Here is a 20,334-nt window from a genome sequence, read left to right as displayed (position 1 = left end):
TAATTTCTATCTGTACATTAAAAAAGAGGAACCTGAAATGTAAATGTATGCAATTCCCCTGAAAATCTCAGAAACAACATGTTTGTATGGAAAAAAACCCACTATTGTACAAAATAGCCTGCAGAAATTGACCTTAGCACTTAGCTGCAACACAAGACATGAGTCAACCATGTGACTTGATGATCCAATTCAGGGATTGCTTTCTTTTCTTTCCCTTTCCTTCCACAAGTAGCCAAGTTATTCCTCTTCACTGAGGAATGCCAGCAGAACTCCAAAACGTTTGTCACTTACTATAACACCAAGGGCTACTGTGTTTGACCAGGTTATACAACCCTCTAATTTTTTAATGGATGGTATACGTATCACTACTGGGAAATCTACTTCCCAATCTGTGTTTCTGACAGAACGTGAATCACCTGATGAATCTGCCACACAACTCTGTCAAAATGGAACCTTGCTATCTAAAAGTCAACTTTCTTCAAGAGCAACTCCAAGACCTCAAGAGCCGCTTCAAATTCCACAGTGTTGACTTGGTTATCCAGAGGACACATAATGTCATGCAGGAGGTAGGATTCACATATATTTTGACCATCAGTGATATGCAGGCTGATCTTCTGATGAGCTTAATATCTGTTTGGATTATTTGCCAACCTGTACCGGGCCACTCCTTTCTTGATTTCTATTGATTTGGATTCCCAAATGCACGCGAGAAGTTCACCTCAAATCAAATCTCTAATCACATAGTCATAAAGGTAGATCTCACTCCCATCTGATAAGGTTCCTGATATAAATCATAAGTGGTTTGTAGATCATGGTAAGCCATGGTTTCTTGAACATGGTTTAAAAGCTCTAATGCCTGGGTTTACACAACATGCTAAACATAAACTAAAAAAACTGCATTATGACTTCATGTACAAACCCAATTCATGCAGTAATTCACAAATACAAAGATGTCTGCAATAAGAAGAAAACAATATTGCCAACATGCCTTGTATGTAAATAAATATTTCTATGTACATATAATGTACACTAGATATTGACAGACTGATCTTAATGGCAGATGGACTTCTGTAAGAAAATAAATAAGGCAACTATTTTTCAATCTGTTTCTAGCTTCTGGAGAATGCAGTATATACATTTGAGCAGCTGTTGGGTTTAAATCACTCCAAAGACATAACCAAAATGGCAACAGCCATTGAAAAGGTCAAACTTCGTGTCCTTAAGGTAAAGTATTTGTTTCCTTTGCTTGTTCGCAGCAGTAGGAATGTAGAGTTATAATGTTCATTATAAAATCCAAAGAAGGCATTTTCTCTGTATTTCTATTAATAAAAAATACAGATAATTATTTGCATTGTGTAGATGCAGAATATGACATACCTTTAATTGTATGTCTTTAACCTGTGTTGGGATGATAGAGATAATGGCAATCATGATATGTTAAGAGCACACTGAAGATGTGTTTGAGCAGTGATGCTTTTAATGGAAAATAAAGTTCATGGTATTTTTAAAAGGGAAGAGGAAGCTGAACATTCATTTGGAAATTGAGAGAAGTAAAGAGTAAAACAACTAACATTTTGAAGTCACTAAGAAGGACTTTCTGAAGGAAGGGAAAACTTGGGTTTGTTCTTGGCGGGTAAAAACTGCAGTACATCCTATTTAAAGGTATTTCTATATGACACCTGAGTTGTATGAGCTAATAAATCTGAAGTTAGACTTTTGAATAATTAGAAGTCTGAATTCTAATTCAATTCTGAATGGACGTATATATATTTGTGCAACTTAAGCCTAATGTCACTTTTCCCAGAAAAAGATAATAGAATTGACCCTAAAGCAACTAGCAGATGTAGAAGGTATATATATGTATGCATGTAGGAGATCTTATCTTATCTTATGCTAGACAATGGAAGGTCAGAGGACTACTTTTCCAAACCTCTTCCTTACCTGTGGATAAAATACTCTCCAGAATGTCCTGATAGATATTGGGTCAAATATGGAATTTTGGATATGGGCTTCAGAGCAGATCAAGTAGTCTCTGCACATCCTAAATAGAAATCTGCTTTTCAGAAAGCCACTATGTAAAATAAAAAGGTAAAGTCTTGTTGGAGTCAAGCTTGATTCCTGGAGGCTTAATAGGCAGGTCCACTTAGTTTTCTTAGAAATAGTACAAAAGTAATTTTCCATTGTTTTCTTTCAATTTTTTAAAACTTCCACAGTCTATAGTTCTGATATTTTCTAATGGTTTTCCATTAAATGCTAGCCAGGTCCAGCCCTGCTTAGCTTTTCAAGATCAGTCAAATTTGAGCTGATGTAGAGAGTAAAGAGGATGGATTTGAGGAAGAGAGGGGAGAAACATTATCAAAGAGACAAGTAGGAAAACATAGTCTGGAACATGTAGAAAGTGTATGCAAACATCTCGGAGACCTCCCTAAATCGCACAGTTATAAAAGAAAGAGTAGAGAGAGCACAATCAGACTTGCAATATTATATTACTGTAGCCAATCTAAATAAAACTAATCTTTAGCCTTTCATCGAGTTATTTCTTGGTCTGGTCTGCCTTGTAGGGCTGACAGTTCCCCAACTTGATGTACTTAGATGTGCTGGGAATTCTTGGAACTGTAAGCCATATACCCATGGAGGGATATCTTGGAAGGATGATGTAAAAGGCATGCATTCTTTGTTAATACAAGGCTACATACCTAGTTGCATCCAATATTGGGAATGAATGAATAAATGAACAAATAAACACACCAAGAATAAATAAATGGTAAACTTTTAGGGATAGCACTTGTGTATTTCTGATAACCACATCAAGTTTGTTACAAAGAAGTGGCTTATGATCTTCTTAAGATCTTTGCAACTTTGTACCCATTTTTCCTTTTCCTTTCTCTCTCTTTATTTCTTCTTCACTTATTTTTCTTTATTCTTCTTACTTTCAACTTAAAATGTGTACTGTTTTTATTCTGTTGAAAACCTCCATAATAATAATAATAGTAATATTTATTAACATCAAGCTTGTTCCTACGGACAAATCATGAAGGAATGGAGATAGTTATTGATTCTGTGCACTGATTTTAGTGGATGTACTTTAGTGGGGGAGGAAGATGGGAAGTAGGTGTTTGGCTATCCAAAATCTCATACCTGATTCTTTTTTTACACAAAATTGGCAGCAATATGATTATGACAGCAGTACCATCCGGAAGAGGATATTTCAGGATGCCTTGGTCCAGATCACTTTGCCCACACTGCAGCGGACATTGGCTTCAACATGTAAACCAGTAGGTTACTATACTGAAGTGTCTGAATCAAAAGGAGAGTAAGATTTGCAAATCAAAACTAAAGTGCTAATGATGTCAACAGACAATGTCACTTTAGTTTTAAAGACTGTGGAAATGAAGAAATTATAGAGACAAGACAGCAACAGTGGGTTGGGTTCAGGCTTAGTCATTCTTAGATTCAATTGAAATTGGTAGGTCTTAAATTACTTATGGTTAACTTAAATCCCATTGATTTTCACTGGTCTAGATTACATATGACAAAGTTTTGCTTAAGCCCTATCTCCCTTCCTAAAACACTGAAGGTTGTTGTAAAAAGCTAGTCTTTTATTTCATTGGTTCAAGTCAAAGGAGTATGTTGGGTGCAGGATATAGTTACTTCCTGATGTTAGAGCAAATAATAGTATATAAGGATTGAAAGGGACCTTAGAAAGTCAGTTGGGTTAGGGTTAGGGTATTAAAGGATCTGGATTTTTCTGAGATATTTATTTAAAGATCATCAAAAGTCATTTTGGGCAAAAAGATAAAATGTTGCAAAGGACCCCTTGCATATTTTACCTACAGAAATGGGTTAGAAGAACTTATACAATCCTGTGTATAAAGCATGCATTATGTTTATTTGAAAAACTAAATCATACAGTACCTCTTTATGGACTTCCTGGCAGTGCTTATTCTTAGAAGAATATTAAGAAACAGAAATACGTAGGAGTGAGATATTTTAAAAACAGATAGTGAGATATAAAAAATGTACCTAGTTAGCTAGCATCTTCTTTCAGTGGGTTCTTGGAGCCTGAGAAAGAGGAGGGCAGTCTGCAAAATACCGTTAAGTGCAAAAAAGCTGCATGTGCTTCCTTTATCAGGAAAATGGGTAGCTGCTTTCCTGGTGCATCAATGAGTGGTTAGCAAAAGGATTAAGAAATCCACCTGTTTTCCTAATAAAGGAAGAATGTGCAGATATTCTGTGCTCATAGTATTTTTTTGCAAACCACATCCTCTTACCAGGCTCTGAGAAGCCAACTTGCACTTACTTGTTGCTGTTCCCAGTGAAATTTGTCTTGGTGCAGAGATGGATTAAGACACTTTCACTCTTGGATGTTCTAATAAGCCTCACTTGTATTGGACTTCATTATTTTTTGTAAATGTATTATTTTCTAATTAGCCATTATTATTTTGTGTCTTGTTCTGTAGGTACTTCAGGAATATGAGCAATATATTTTTGCTGAATATAACAGTGTGATACAAGTTGAAAATGTCTATGAAGAGATTCTGTTTCAAACATTGCTTGATGAATCCCTAAAAGGTAACTTTGCTCCTCGTGAGATGCATGTTAATCTGTCCTGGGAAATAAAAAAATGGGATTGATCAATTCAATGAGATGGCAGTTTTACCTTGATCTTTTTCATTTAGCAGTCTTTGGATTCTTCCATAGTTGTTGTTTTTTTAAACAGGGCTGAAAAATCAAAATATATGATCTTCACTCTGTACCTTCATGTCCACTGGGCATTGTCAGAGTTGTAGACTAATAGATCTGGGGGTACCAGACTGAGGAAGGTGCTTTATCAATTAAAGAAGAACTTTATGGATTATTTGGGAAGAGATAGTTCTCTCCATCTAGTTCTTTCAAGACAGTATTGCCTTGTTCTCAGCACTTTTCTTTGCTCTTACCCATGGCTGAATATTTTTTCTCTTTGTGTGTTTGTGTCCATCTCCTGCTTAGTGATAAAAGAAGCTGTTCATTTGAAGAAACATAACCTTTATGAGGAAATAAACATACCTTCTGAAAGTGTATCCAGTTTGAGTGATCTAAAAACCCCTTTGGAATCAGCACAAGCCAGCCCAGTTAGAGTGCCGACCACCAACTTGAGGGATGAATCAGATGGTGGCCTTGAAAGTAATGAAGTCTTCTTAACAGAAGAACGTCCTCGAGAAAAGGAATGTGATGAGGCTAGGAAGGCAGCGGACAACAAAGAAGGCATTTCAGCTGCTGAAGCTAGTAGTCCTGCTGACACAAAAGAAGAGGGGGTAATAAGTTCAGATCTTGGTGGCAGCGAATTTTGTCCAAAGAAACTTACTGTTGTAGAGGGAGCCCTTCCAATCACAAATGTTAGTGAAAACACAGTAAAACAAAATAAAGGATTAGCAGAAGAGAAAGAACATCCAGTTCATGATGATGTGAATGAAATTAGAAATTTGCTGACCTGGACTGTTGAACTACAAGAATGTGAGCAGTCTGGAAACAAAGAACAGGATTTACAGGAATGTAGAATCTCAAACCCAAAGGAAGAAGCAGAAGCAACGAGTAAAGAGGACAACATAAATGCAGAGGAGTATCAAACATGCGAGTTGCAGAAGCCATTTAACATGCCATTTCCATCCACTGTAAAAGCAGATGATACAAATATTGTAAATAGCTCTTGGGAAGGAAGCACCATAATTCATCAGGATGCTTCTGGGAAGTATGAAGAACAGAGTCTCAGTGATATCTCAAGGGCAGAGTTGAACACAGAGCCAAACATAACACATTCAGATGAAAAAAATGAAAGTATCTATGACCAGTCTGAAACAAAGCCATCTATTGAAAGTGGACAATCTGACCAGAGCAAAGTAGGCCTTTCACCTCATAATGTTGTCTCTGAAGAACAGAAGTCACAAACAGAGCATGCTGAAAGTGAACAACCCGACCAGATAAGAGAAGGATTTTCTTCTCTCCATTCTTTCCCAAAGGAAGACCATTCCCAAATAGGACAATGTATTAAAACAGATTATCAGGAAGCAGAACTGTCCCTTCTGCAATCTGTCCTGAGGGAAACAGAGATATCATCTTTCTTGAGCTGTTCTGCTGACACTCAAGAAAGCATGTTGAATATAGGATCTTTAAACCCTGAACCACCCTATCTGCCAGCTTCCTCAGAAATAAAAGAAACTGAGACTAGCAATCTGGTGAGCATGGACTCCAAAAATGTCACTTGTGATCAAGGGGATGATTCTGAGCAAGCAGGTGTGTCCTTGCTGGGTGCAGATGCTGCAGATAAGAGTGATGAAAGATTGAAAAATACTGAGGGCAACAGTTCTGATTCACCATTTGAAAAATAGAAAAACACTATTTTGGAAATTTAAAGCTTGAACCCTGAGTTACGATTAGTCCCCTTAAAATCAGAGTGGAGAAATTTATTCAAATTCGCAAACTTTTTGAGAGCCATCTTTTAATTTGAACCTGTGGCTTTCTGAAAATCTGTACTGTTTGAATAATACTCTTCTGTCAGTTGCTGCTGCTTCTCATTTACTCATTTCAGAAGTGAATAATCAAAAAATCATCACTAAAGTGGGGAAGAGTTTTGTCAAGTACCAGTTTTAATTCGACAGACCGTTTAGCCTTTCTCATTTTTTGAAAACACAGTTCATTGGGAATATTCATTGCCACTGTTGACAATGAACAATCCATTTGTGGATGAGATTTCAGTGATTGTCAGCAGAATTTGGAAAGAAGTGCTAAAATCGGGCGTTATTAAGAGAGAAAAAATATTGCATGATATGTAGTAAAGAAAAAAGGAAGGCAAATCTCCACAGAAGTTATAAAATTTCCTTTACTGGAGTCTTATGCAACACAATTGTGCATAGCGTTTTGAACTTTCATAGCTATATTGTTGCTTTTGTACTTAAAAGCTTTAGTAGATATTTTGAGAATGGAGAGAGCTGATTTCTCTCCTCTCATCGTTGTTATTGTTGCTATATTTAAAATTTGCCGGAATAATTGGAGCAGATTTCTTTATCCTATTTTTCTATACCTTCTGCAGAGCACTTTATACCTACCGTACTCTTTTCAAAGGGAATGACAAATGTTTACAGGAACTTGTACTATACACAAAAATGAAACGAAAGCAAGCAAACAAATTAATAATTCAGAGCTGAGTATCATGGCAGTCCATTTTCCAAAGGTTGAATCTACTCCTGTATACATTATGCCTATGTAAGATGATTTCCATATTACTTATTTGACACCATTTATTCTGATTCTGCTAATTAAGGAGACAAGAAGTGGTAGCAGGCCATTGGGTCAGTCCAAAGCCCTTGAACTGATTTGGCTAGAAAGCTGGAAACCAAGATCCTTCTTTAATTCTTCATGTGCAGTGTAATACAAGGCTGCCTATTTCTCTTTTATCTCTATAAATAAGAAGGCTCCAGATATTCAGTGATTTTTTCAAAGTAGGACAGGGCGTTTATAACTCCACTCCTCTGACTCACAACTTGAAAACAGCCTTCTAAGGGCTACATCCAATTCTTTTCTGTCTTATCTCTTACTATAGGAAGAAGGGAAATCCATGCAGTACAGCTGGTTGTACTGCTACCAGATGGCCACAAAGTATTTTAAAATTGATAGCAAGGGCAGATAAGCTGATTCATTTATTAAAAGCAAGTGCTGCAAATGTAGTCAATCTGAATAACTAACAACATGCTGTAAAACAATTAAAAATGTTCATAATTAGTTGCATTAGCAGACTCCAGAGTAGCTACAGATAGTATTAGTCACAAAACAGTAAATGTCATTGCTTCTCACCATAGTGTTAATGTGAGCATTTTTAGGCTGATCATATTCATATATTTAACTATAGATCTTTGCTTACGTTGGAAGGTATATTTTTCCAAATAAACAAATCAGTTAGTAATTGCTGTATTGCAATAGCAGCTAACTTGAGTTGCCACTGGCCCAAATGAGCACTCATGTCTGGGCAGGAACAGAACTCTCCAGCTAGAACAGAGAATTATGGCTACGCTTTTGGCTGCTTGAAAATGACCCCACAAAATTATTATTTTAATTTACTAACTCATTGCTCATATTTCAGCATCCAGTTTTCTAACTTCTGTTCACGACCCTGAGAACTAAAATACTTTTAGATTGATTCTTTGAACAAATACCTTTTAATTGCATACACCTACAGATTTGTTGTTGCGATCATTGCTCTGATAAGCCATCATTCTATTATTTCAATTCAGTGCATGAAACAAAAAAGCAGCAGCCTTAAATAAGTTTGCATTGCATCGTAATTATAGATCTCTTTTTTTAACATGTTGGAATAATTTATAGCATACTAAGAGAGCCATGGATGTAGCATTCTATATTCCAGAAGTGATGAGCTGAAAAGATAATTTATAGCTACATTTCTCTACTTCCTATATATCCAGAACAGTAAAATATGTCCCTTTGCTGTTAGTCATGCAACAGAAATAACAGATTTAGGATTTGATCTGTGCATGCTGGAAAAACTGAATGATGGCAATTAGCATAATTATAGAAACAATTAGTCACCAATTAGCCATACACTTGTCACAGCCAGCACTTCCCACACCCAACCAACTTGCCATTATCTGACAACTGGAAAAAGGCCAAGAGGGCAGATTTAGCCCTAAAGTCCCTAGTTGCTAATCTCTGTCAGTTATATTACAATATGTGAATTAATCTGAGATTTTAAATATTTAATCCTTACTATTATTGTTGCTTCAGAAATAATGTCTGTCGAGCCATCAGGGGCATTCATAGTGATAGCCACTGCTTCAAACTGGGGAAGAGGTACAACCAGGCGATCAAAGCCCTGCCCTTTTCTACATGTGTGCAGTGCATGCAACACATATTAAAAGGGGGCAAGACTTTCATTGGTTGGTTGCATTTGTCATGTTTCAGTAAGTGACTGTCACTATGGCACCCCTCTCAGGTATGGTCTTTTAGTTCTCACAGTATAAGTTAAAAAATTAAAAGGTACTATGCAGCAAAATATTCTCGACGAATTGTTATCTATACATGAAACCAGTTATCTTCTGTCTTTTTGCAAGATAATATAATATATATAGACATTTGTTCCAGTGTTTTATTATTTGTGCTTGAATAGAAAAGATATCCTCCCATCTAGATATTCAAGTCCTTTCTGATTGCTTGTTTTTAAAAAGCATCCTTAGATTGAACATATTCTTATGTTGGAAATGAACATCCCATCAAAGCATTAGAGTAGTAATCAGTGATTACAGGATTTATTGTCCAAAATGTTTGGAGAGCACTGCCTAACAACATCTGAAGATTCTTGACATCTGTATTAATTGTGCATGCCAAAAATGGTTTGGAAGAAATGCTTCAGAGCTTATGTGAGTAGAAATGCAATTCCTCTCTGCTCTTATTGAAGCTTTCATATCTTTTTTCAGATTTCTGAAAGTCTGAAAAAGGACATCACTGCTTTAAGAGTCATATGAGTTGATTCATTAAAGCAGCTGCATCTTTTTTTAGGCTCACCTAAAAGCTTGAAAAAAAGGAGTGCTGGCTGTAATTAATAGTAGAGTGGTGCTGTGAAACATTCCTTCTAAATTGTTTTCAAAGTTTGCATAGCCCAAGCCTGTATATGGTAACCCAGTCGTAAACATCCTGAAATTTCAGAAATGTCTCGGTGTGAATATCATTTCAGAAGTAGAGCTTCTTTATGATGCTGTAAGAAACTTGGCATTGATACTGAAAATAATAATCTATGTTGTGTTCCTGTTCTCACAATATGCTTTCATAATATCACATTTCCTAACCTGCACTCTATAGAATTTGATGTGGAAGCAGACCTTTGTTTACTGAATGTAACATGAGATCTTAAGAAAGATGTGTTGGATACTAGGGCAGTGTATATTTAAAAAATGACTTGGAACAGGTGCACGGGAACATGCATAGCTATAACACCTCTTTCAAGCAGCCAGGTTTTTTTTCGGGCTTCCTTGGGAAACTGAAAAATAATTTAGCTGTTTTAAAGCAATGCTGTGCCTATGCTCCCCTATATACCAAAATATCTCTTCTGCATTATTTTCAAAACATGTACAGCCTGATTAGATGTCATGAAAGGGAGATAAAATTAATGCAAGTCTACCATTTTAATTGGTAAAAATTGAGTATCATGGTTGTGATTTATAATACATATTTGTTTCCTCAAACAAGAGGTCTAATTATTTACTTATAAGTGAATCTGAACTATTTTTATTTGGTAACAGGTCCAATTGCTTGTGGTTGAGCTTTAAGGAAATATATTTAGGATTGCAGTTTTAAAAAAAGGGAATTCCTGATTATTTTTTTTTTCATTTTGAAGGTTTGAGTATTTAATTGGAAATAATCTTTTTAAGTTTCTTCTCTTGAGACTTTTTTTTAAAGCTGATATACTCTAACTTCATATGTAGATGATTTCTTTCCTATGCACAGAATGTTCCAGGTATCATTTAACATTCTTTATGTGTACATATTTCATTTGATTAATCAGCTTGAGTTTAAAAAAAATACAAAACACAATGTAATGTGGTTAACTTTTCTCAAGTGCATGTTCCCAAATAAAATATTAATCTCTCACATTGTGCATTTCTTCAAAAGTGATTTGGTACTTAGGGGGGTTTGCTAGGTACTTACAAAATCTCAGTGAAGACCACATTTGCCTACTTCAGTGGCAACCCATTGTACAAAAGGACAGATATTCAGATTGTAAATACAAAGCTTATTTTTCTGCTCCACTAACAGCTAATTCTGAGATAATGAATACAGAGCAGTACAGAAGCTATGGAAGAAATTAGTGGAAATATTTTGAAAACAAAAAGAGAAAATAACAATTTAGGAAATGTATTCCACATACAAACCTAGTTTTTTAGCTTTTAAATTGGGGAAACGTTGAGAGATTCCTATTTATTCACCAATCCCTATAGATTTTGTTAAAAAAAAAAAGATGGCTAGAATGAATGCTGGCTAGTAACAAGAGAAGGGGGTACAACCATGCTTCCCAACATTACAACATACACACCTGCTTGATGTGATTATCTGCTTTAGCTCTAAAATAATGGCTGATGAAGCATAAGAGAACTTGTATCTTGACTGTCCTGGATGATGTTAGCATACTGGGGGGAAGGGAAGTGGATTTTGTAGCAGCATTGCTAAGGATGGCTAAAGGTTGCCTCCTTTCTGGATTGGTGAGATAAAAAGAACACCATGGGAACAAAGAGAAAGGGAAGGGAAGGGAGGGAGGGAGGGAGGAAGGAAGGAAAAGAAAGAGAGAGAAAGAAAAAGAAAGAAAGAAAGAAAGAAAGAAAGAAAGAAAGAAAGAAAGAAAGAAAGAAAAAAAAAAAAGAAAGAGAGAGGGAGGGAGGGAGGGAGGGAGGGAGGTTGGTTGGTTGGTTGGTTGGTTGGTTGGTTGGTTGGTTGGTTTGCTTGATTGTGCCATGCCAAGAAATATGTAGAGAGGGGGCCTGTGTTTAGAGAGCGGACCTGCGTTAGTAATGTAAATCATTTGACGATCAGGATTCTTATATGGAACTATTCTAATGTTGTGAATTGATCCTTCTGTACTTTACCAAGTAGTGTGCTTTACTTGAGTAAGTAAACAGACTTTTTTCCAGATTTGCAATTCAAAAATTTGTCAATTTGTCAATTTTTATTCAGAATTATATAATAATCCAGAGAATATATAGAATGAAGATACAGAGGACTTTTTAAATAAAAGTAACCTACCACATTTAGATGATACACAAAAAGAACTTTTATTTGCTTCATTATCTGAGGTAGGGATTAAACATTTGGTTGGCATAATGGTATAAAATTTTGGTTGGTATAAAATTGGTTGGTATAGTGTATAAAACATTTATAAATCTTTTGGTGCCAAAACTTTGTCAAGTGTATGAAGAGAGATTTGATCACCGGCTTTTAATCAGGCTTATATTACAGTTATACCAAAAGCAGATATGATCACACTCAGTGATCTAATCTCATTGATTAATGTTAATACAAAAATTTTAATAGCAGTGTTAGCAAATAGATTACAGCAAGTGATATAGTTCATTATTAAGAATGATCAAGCAAGGTTTATACAACTAGGCAAGCAGCAGACAACATTCGGTTAGATGTAGACCTAACAGACTTGAATAAAAATAAAGATTGTAATTTTATCATTAGATGCTGAAAAAGCCTTTGATAAAATACATCAACAGTACATGTTTGTTGTACTAAATAGATTCGGATTTCCTTTGGAATTCATAAAAAGGATCAAGATATTATATGAGTCGCCCACATCTAAAGTAAAGGTTAATGATATGTTTTCTGCTACTTTCCCATTATTTAGAGGAACTAGACAAAGATGTCCACTTTCACCCTTGCTTTTTGATATTTGCGTGGAACCCTTGGCCTGTGCTATTAGACAACATGGGGAGATTTACAGAGTAGTTGAACATAAACTGGTTTTATTTGCAGATAATATTTTAAATTATGCAAATCATTTCTAAACTTCACACTACTATTCCAGGGTTGAGGCAAATGATAGATGCCTTTAGCAAAATAGCAGGATATTCTATTAAGTGGTCCAAATCACAGTTGATGCCAATAGGTGAACATTTGGTTACCCATACATTTAAGGAATATAAATTCCGTATTTGTACTGAATCCATTAAATATTTTGGTATGTGCATATCAAAAGATATAACTGTAACATGTAATATTAATAAAATATATGAAGAGGTTTCTTAAGATATGGATAGATGGGAGTAATTAAACCTTACCCTTTGGGGAAAGGTAAATACTCTCAAACTGAATATTATTCCCAGAATAATTTAAATTCTGAGAGGAATTCCTGTTCAAATATCTGGAAAATATTTTCAGCAAATAAATTCTTTGTTTAGAAAATTTTTATGGGGTTCTTCAGTTAGGAGAATATTTTTACAGAAAATGCAATTACCAATTAATGAGGGAGGAGTCGGTTTTCTGAATCTGGTGCTATATCATCACGCTTACCTATTGTCAAGTATTAAATACTGGAAGCCAACAATTGGTGTTAATTTTCTGGTTTGGGCAACTTTGGAATATACACACAGACAGTCCCCTACTTAGGAACAGGTGACGTTCCAAGAGGCCGTTTGTAAGTCTGTTTTGTTTGTAAGTCCAACCAAGTAAAAAGTAAAAAAAAAAAAAGGCAGCAGGAGGCAGGGCAGTGGTGTGGGCAGAGGAGCCCTGTCTTTTGCTGCCAATGGGTTGCCAGGTGACTGAGGCAAGAGAGGCAGCAGTGGGTCCCTGGACTAAGGGACAAGCTGGTGGGGTGTGGCACGCTCCATTGGTGGGCAAGGCAGGAGACCTCCACCCTCCCTCCCCTGTCCTCTGCCACCGCCCCTTCTCCTGCCTCACCCAGTATGGAGCACGCCATGTAAACTAACCCTTTCTGGGAACTCCAACTCCAATGCAAATCTCCAGTGCAAATGGAAGGCGGGAGAAGGTGGGAAAGGGTTAGTCTGCGGCGCCCTTTCCCGCCTTCTCCCAACATCCGGCCTGATTTCCAATTCTGACTTCCGGGTCCATCTTGTTCGTATCAGTGAAAATTCGCAACATGAAAGTTTGCAAATAGGGGACTGTCTGTATATAGTACCTTTGGTTGGATGGACAGATCTAAATACAACAGAACTCTAGTATCTCTGGAAACAATTATGTCAGAAATCTATGGAATATAATGTCTAATAAAAAAAGATTTGAACCTTCTTCCCATGCTAAATTGACTTTATGGGGAAACACAACATTAAAAATTGGGAAAAAGATGGTGATATGGAAAAATTGGATGAAAGCGAGGATATTGACTTTGGACCAATTGAGAGATGATGATGAATTTTTAACAGATGCTATGTTAAGAGAGAAATATCTATCAGATGTAACTCAATGGCAATATTTATAGTTACAACATTTGTTAACAGCATTGTTTGGACCAGCAGCATTTTCAGCTTCTGAGACACCTGAGATACTAGAACAACTTGTTAAATCCTTTAAAGCTAAAAAAACTATTAGTTTTTATAGGCATTTGTTATTAATAAATCAATTTGATATGCAGATGCTGAGAGATGAGTGGAATAAAGAATTAGAAATTCCTATATTGCTTAGACAATGGGACAGTGTCTTAACTTATATAGCAAGAATGTCAATGGACCTTAAACTACGACTTATACAACAAAAAATATTTTGAATTTATTGGCTCTGTTACATTTGTATAGAAAAGGATTGTCTAAGACAGCATTTTGTTGGAGATGTAATAAGGACAACACTTCTTTAAAACACATGTTTTTACAGTGTCCTATACTTACTTAGTTTTGAGAGAAAGTACTGGACCATATAAATGTAACTGACAAAAGCTAAAATTTTCAGAGGATAATATTCTCTTGAATTACATACCTAGTACATGGAATTTGACAACTGGACAACATAAATGGATTCTCTGTGCCCTTACTATGGCTAAAAGACTGATATTGCAGTATTGGAAAGATAAATATATGGCCCCATTTACTCAATCCCCACTTATGAACGGATGGCCTATAGACGTAGACTTTGTATGGACAACTATAATGAAATATAGGATTCATTAATACAAAATACAGTAGATTAAAAAAACATGATAGTCATGTAAATGTATTAGAAATATATACATACTTGAATAATATTTGCATTAGATAAGTATATATAGAATTGTAACTTTACTGTTATGACAATGACATATACTGGGGTTTTTTTGTTGTACTTTTTCACTTTTTTATAAAGCACTTTTCATCTTTTTTTCTTTGACTATATATGTATCTCCATCATTATCATTGTGTTTTGCTTTTTTTTCTTATTTTCTTAAAAAATAAACATTTTTTTAAAAAAGGATTTGCAATTTACACATCTCTTAAGGTGATGTATGTGGGAACATGGATGAAGCAATATATGAACTGGCCAGTTTTCACATTTTCTACAGCATATTGTTGCAGAAGGATGTTGAGGACTACTGGAATAAACTGATCAACAGGTATAAATATAGGCTTCATTCATCACATGAAGCACTACATAGATGTGGCGGGGCAGCACTTGGCCTTTGAGCAGGGTTACCACCTTTCCAATTTTGAGCAGAGAGACTGGGCTTTAGCTCCTTATATCTGGGCTCCAACAACATCTGTATGTAAATGAAAATGATTTCTCTAACTTCTGAAGTGACGTTGAACTTGATAAATATATGTTCTTTTTAAAATCTAAACAATCTCTGAATGCAGCTGCTTGTTACCGCTAGATGCTACTGTGATAGATCTTTGCCAACATGCCCTTTGTCTCTCCAAAGCCTGGAGAACCCTGAAGAGGATCAAGCCCAGATGATCTTGGAGATAAATCTGGGAGAAAGTCTATTCCTTTCTTGTTTTTCTCCATTCCCTTTCCTCCCCGCCCCCCCAAAAAAACCCAAGGCCAAACCAATTTTCTTTTGTTTACATTTCCAGGTAACCTTGCCTTTGAATGGCATGCCTGAAACACTGAGACCTAGATTAGATATATTATAGGAGTGGTCTGGTGGTTTTCCAAATGTTAATCCTCAACATTAGAAATAGTGCTTGGTTCCAGGTCCATTTTGTCCACAACACCATAAGAAACAGGACACAGGTATCATAGATAAAAATCTAAACTAGATTTCCTTTCCATTTAATTAAAATTTACTTAACAAGTTATTTCCCCATCATGTTTTCAGTTTTATTTTTTCTTAGCACTTTAATCACAATTTCAGAGCAACATCTGGGGGTCTTTGAAAGTCTGCACCCAAAGCTTTTGATTCTCTTCAGCTCTGGGACCCCAAGTTATGTCCTCTGTTTTGCAACAGAAATTGCTGCTGTGCCATTGGTACTCTTCATGCTCAAATGCAAGACTATTACATTATGCTTTTGCCTAAAGGTTGCCCTGTTTAAACTAGAATCTTGGCAATCTCAGAAACAAAACAGATTTCCTTCCACTTGCAGAAGACTGACAGAACTTGAATTCGATTATTTAATGTGATTAAACCTTGGATATAGGAAGAACAGTAGACAATACAACAGAGTTTGTTTCTGTAATCTCTATGATATACATTTAAAATCTTACTTTTAGAACGTGATTTTTTTTTTTTCAGATATACACATTTGTTGAAAAAAAGATCACCCATTTTGTTCAAGGATTGTCTTACGGTTAAACAGCTGTCCCTCACATACTTCTGTTTATAAAATTAAATTACTGCTTTTGCTGGAAAAAAACAAACCATTACTTATTCCCAGTTTCTGAAAAGGAGTATCTACGCAAGGAATTATTACATTTTACCTGCTAGTGGAGGCTAACCAGTGAGATTTGTAGTATTTGTATTAAATTCTCATTACCAGAACTATGACTCGTCACCGACACAACTGTTTTATATCCGTAATTTCCAACACCCTGCCACTACTGTAGCTTATTTTCGTAGGGGAGGGGACGTTGGGAAAACTGTAGAGGAAACTGTAAGTACGTGCTAATTCATTTTACAGAAACTACAATTCCCAGCATTCCTGGGCAATAGCCGGAAGTCCTTTAAAGCCTTGCCTCTTGGGCTTTGACGTGCGAGACTCAATGTCTGGACTCTGTGTGCGTATGCATGCATATATATAGCTGTTCTTTCTCTGAATGGCGATAAGAACTGCCAATGGAAAGACTAGAACAATAGCAACGTTGTGACTATCAGATATCTTTTTCCCGTCCATCCAAACGCAGGAATTCACACTTAATGTCATTTGAAATGGACGCAGGAGTTTTCTTAGCTTGTTTATTTTTTTAATTTGGAAGTGTGTCATTACCCGCCCGGGCAACAACTGCAGTGCTGCGGCCCCGAACCACTCCGTTCTCCAAGATCATAGCCCTGAAAATGTGACGTAGGTGAATAGTGGCACTTCTGCTACAGCCCAGTATTCCACTCGGAGCTGCCCAGGTTCTCCACAATCGCATTCGCATTTCCGAGGCTAACTGGCGTCCATTAAGCCGTTGTTGCTCCGAGCACCAACGTGAAGTCGCGTTTCCAATCTCCCCAAGCCTCGCTCTTTTCTTGCCCCCGCCGCCTGTTCAGGATATTACGAACACGTCTGCTGTAGCAAAAGTGCCAATGTTTCGGGAGCAGGACGACTCCCTGCTATTACCTTCAATGGGTCGTTCTAAATTCTGCCCTTGGCGTAATTCTCAAACATGGCTTGGTCCAAGATGAAGCCGGAAATTACGTATTCCGGCCGAGAGACCGGTCGCTAGAGCAAATTCTTATCTCTGAGGGCGACAGCCACGTCCAGGTTGGGAGGCAGCTGCCTGTTTGTTCCACGTATCACTGTATCCGGGAGCGCGTAACGCGAGATCAGGTGATACAAGCCTTTGGTCTCATTGGGCCGGGGACACGGTTGGGTCATGTGACCGGAAGGGAACCCGGAAGCAGCCTAGCGGCAGGATTCCGGTTTCCTTGGCTACGCCAGAGAAAGGGAGGGTAATTGAAGAGAGAGAAGCCGAGCGAAGGGCTGGTCCCTCGTCTTGTGTGGCGGCCGTGCTGTTGAAGGGATGGGACAGAGCCGGGCCTAGCGGGGCAGCTGCCGCTATGAGCGGAGCAGCAGCTGGTGGTGAGGGAAGGAGCGGCAACTCCCTGGCAGGCCGTTGGTCTGGCTGGAAACTGCTGGCTTTGGGCCTCCTCTCCGCTTCTTCGGTGTTGGCGGCAGCGCCGGCTGCGCAGGCTATGAGCAGGGAGGAGAAGCGTCATCTCGGGTAAGAGCGCTTTTCCCGTCGCCCGCCTTTTTCTGTGCAGCACAGCCTGGGCAGGCTGCCTTGGTTGGGTTCACACCGCACGCTCGACGAGGATGTCTTTGGCCCTGTGCGTTGTGCGAACCGTGGTTTTGTGAAGCAAAGGGTGAGCATATTGTGTCACGGCCCGAGGAAGGAGTGATGTTGCCTTCTTTAACCTGACACGCTGACGGCTGGCTTCAAGCTGTCTTTGAGGCAGAACGAAGATATCCAAGCTCGTCGTTTAGTCTGTCCTTAAATTCAATGTAAAGCTGGACAATAAATCTGTAAAGTTGTAAACCAGTAAAGCTGGTACTGTGTAGGTTCTCAAAGTCTATGTCGTATTTCATTAGTTTTCCCCCGCCCTCAGAAAATTTTCTCCACCTACCATATTTTCTGTGAAGCTTTCCTGTCTAGAAATTATTCTTGTCACAGATTAGTAATTATTTGCAAAACAAGGATGTAAGAAATTAGGTTAGTCAAAGTGAGAAATGCAACATCTGTTTTATATTGGTTGTTAATAACTGTTCAGAACAAAAGCTGTTATTAAGAACAGAAAGATGGAGGGTTTTTTTAAACTGAAGAACACAGTTCCCCAGGTTTAGAGCATGCTATCAGGATCATAAACAGGGGGCAATTTTGGGAGGCTGTTTGACTTTTGGAGAAGAGATGGTTATATATTTACAAAGCTAAGTATAACTAAACCATCATTGAGGCTGACCAAAAAACAAGCATGAGTGAATATCACGTAAGTTCAAAAAGGTAAATTGATAACCCAGAAGGTTGTTTTGTCTGAATTAATAAACATACTAATATACTTATGCAAATACAGTTTTGTGCAACCAAATTTTATCTAGGAGTAATTATAGATTCATACTTGTACCTAGTCAATATTTCATTTTGAGCAGAAGGAATATATAATTATATTTGAGTACACATGGATCTTGTTCTAGAAAATTATGTTCTTACAATTTGAAGCTCAATTATATAAATTCAGTGAACTTTTCTTCCTAGTTGGTATGTTGTTGCATTTGTTAGGTGGGTTGGAGCACCTTTCTTTTGTTCATTTTGGTATTTCAAGGAAAAGTAAGTTTTGCTGCTCACTTTTCAGTGAGGCATGCTTCCACATGTGTTTATCTGGAAGCAGTATGATGGTTGTTCTAATATTTCAAGAGCTAGGTACAAATGCATTTCATATAAAATTTTATATACAGTATGTAGTCTAACATATTGGCAAAGAGGACTGAATCTCTCCCATGTTTGAAAGAAACTTTGGAACTTGCTTCTCAGAGAAATGCTTTTTATCTCTTTGCTGTTGACCTCCTTTGAGGACAGTTGAGGGCCCTGTAAACTGTAATGCTATCTGGACAATATAATTACTTCTAATGGTTGGATATTTTGCTATTCGTGGATAATCTTGTTAGCTGTGCTAACAACAGTGCTTTGTTGTGAAATACTAGATTCTTCAAAAAAGTTATGACAAATACTGAGCCTACTTAAAAATATAAGGGATATCAGATGCTGGTATTTCCTAGAATAAAACCAAAAAATGTGCATGCTCCACATAACAGTGCCACATAAGCATCCAAGGAGCCTGAGTAGAGCAAATATCTTCAGTGTATATATCTACTAATAATCAAGGATCCACGTACACATTACATTTATAGTATTTTCACATTTCAGGTGTGTTTTTTTTTAACAGTCATAAAATTACATTTAGCCTATGGCAGAAAATAATTTCTTTTCAGTTTTTGAGAGCAACAATAGGAAAAAACTGTTGTCTTCATGTTTGCAGATTTCCTGGAGGCCTGTGGTCTTTATGGAAAAAACTTTGATTAATTTGGGGGGTCCAAATTAGGAATTTCCTAGTTTATAGCTTGGTCACTTGACTATTACGCTAACTGCAGTATTCTAATAAAGTCAGTCTTTGGCATGAAAATGCATCTGTGTTCATCATAAGATTTAAAGAACCTTATTTACTACCACTTCCTCTTGGAGGAGCTATTTAATGATGACATGCAATTGTGTACATATTTACTCAAAAGCAAATGACTTATTTTTGACTGAGATTTGTTCCTATGTAAGTATATATAGGATTGCAGTCTGAGATATAATCCTGATTTACCCCTGAATAATCATGCATTATGTGTACAGTATAAATTGATTGACATATTGCTATATATACTCGTATAGATACAATGAGTCTTGTAACAAACTCAATGACAATTGTATTCATTGGCACATTTTTTTGTAATACCTTAAAGCAGAGTTAGTAATGCACATATGAATTTGGGTTACAACTTGTGATTTCATGAAAATGTCTGTGTAATTTTCTTGGCAACTGTACAGAAATTATTTGTCTCCTTCCAGGATATTTTTGACTTCCGAACCTAGCCTACTGTCCTGCACTTTCCTTATAGTGTAGTTTCCCTTCTAATCATATCTGACCCTTCTTAGCTTTTTCAGAGAAGCTAAAGTGAACTAAGTACTGTC

At 36.9% G+C, this 20,334-nt stretch overlaps 2 protein-coding genes and 1 long non-coding RNA gene across 13 annotated transcripts in view; 2 read left to right on the top strand and 1 right to left on the bottom strand.

Annotated features, from left to right (window-relative positions):
* NIBAN1 (niban apoptosis regulator 1) overlaps nt 1-6,668 on the top strand; it is a 59,183-nt gene extending 52,515 nt beyond the window's left edge. Inside the window, exons 10-14 of the mRNA XM_007434509.3 lie at nt 405-566; nt 1,114-1,224; nt 3,168-3,275; nt 4,461-4,572; nt 4,990-6,668. Of these exons, the coding sequence (XP_007434571.1) occupies nt 405-566; nt 1,114-1,224; nt 3,168-3,275; nt 4,461-4,572; nt 4,990-6,365 (1,869 nt within the window). The 3' untranslated portion in view covers nt 6,366-6,668. The remainder of the gene's footprint in view (nt 1-404; nt 567-1,113; nt 1,225-3,167; nt 3,276-4,460; nt 4,573-4,989) is intronic.
* LOC112541395 (uncharacterized) overlaps nt 1-17,408 on the bottom strand; it is a 55,086-nt gene extending 37,678 nt beyond the window's left edge. For 4 of the 10 annotated variants that reach the window (XR_015798562.1, XR_015798567.1, XR_015798564.1 and 1 more), the window contains exons 1-2: nt 17,223-17,408; nt 5,047-5,271 (exon numbers count right to left, since the gene is read on the bottom strand). This is a non-coding gene — a long non-coding RNA (uncharacterized LOC112541395). The remainder of the gene's footprint in view (nt 1-5,046; nt 5,272-17,222) is intronic. The other 6 variants (XR_003085389.2, XR_003085390.2, XR_015798566.1 and 3 more) reach the window with 3 other exon arrangements.
* Nucleotides 17,409-17,496: 88 nt separating this feature from the next.
* The window catches only part of EDEM3 (ER degradation enhancing alpha-mannosidase like protein 3), a 72,176-nt gene continuing 69,338 nt past the window's right edge, over nt 17,497-20,334 (top strand). For both annotated transcript variants that reach the window (XM_088153992.1, XM_088153991.1), the window contains exon 1: nt 17,497-17,826. In XM_088153992.1, coding sequence (XP_088010118.1) covers nt 17,663-17,826 — 164 coding nt within the window. In that variant the 5' untranslated portion in view covers nt 17,497-17,662. The remainder of the gene's footprint in view (nt 17,827-20,334) is intronic.

This window comes from Python bivittatus, unplaced genomic scaffold, assembly GCF_059951505.1.
Source record: "Python bivittatus isolate LINGU-HERP-01145 unplaced genomic scaffold, Pbiv_v1 ctg000700_np1212, whole genome shotgun sequence".
NCBI lineage: Eukaryota > Metazoa > Chordata > Lepidosauria > Squamata > Pythonidae > Python > Python bivittatus.
The sequence above is the reverse complement of the archived record's forward strand: the minus strand, read 5'-3'. Positions and strand labels throughout refer to the sequence as shown.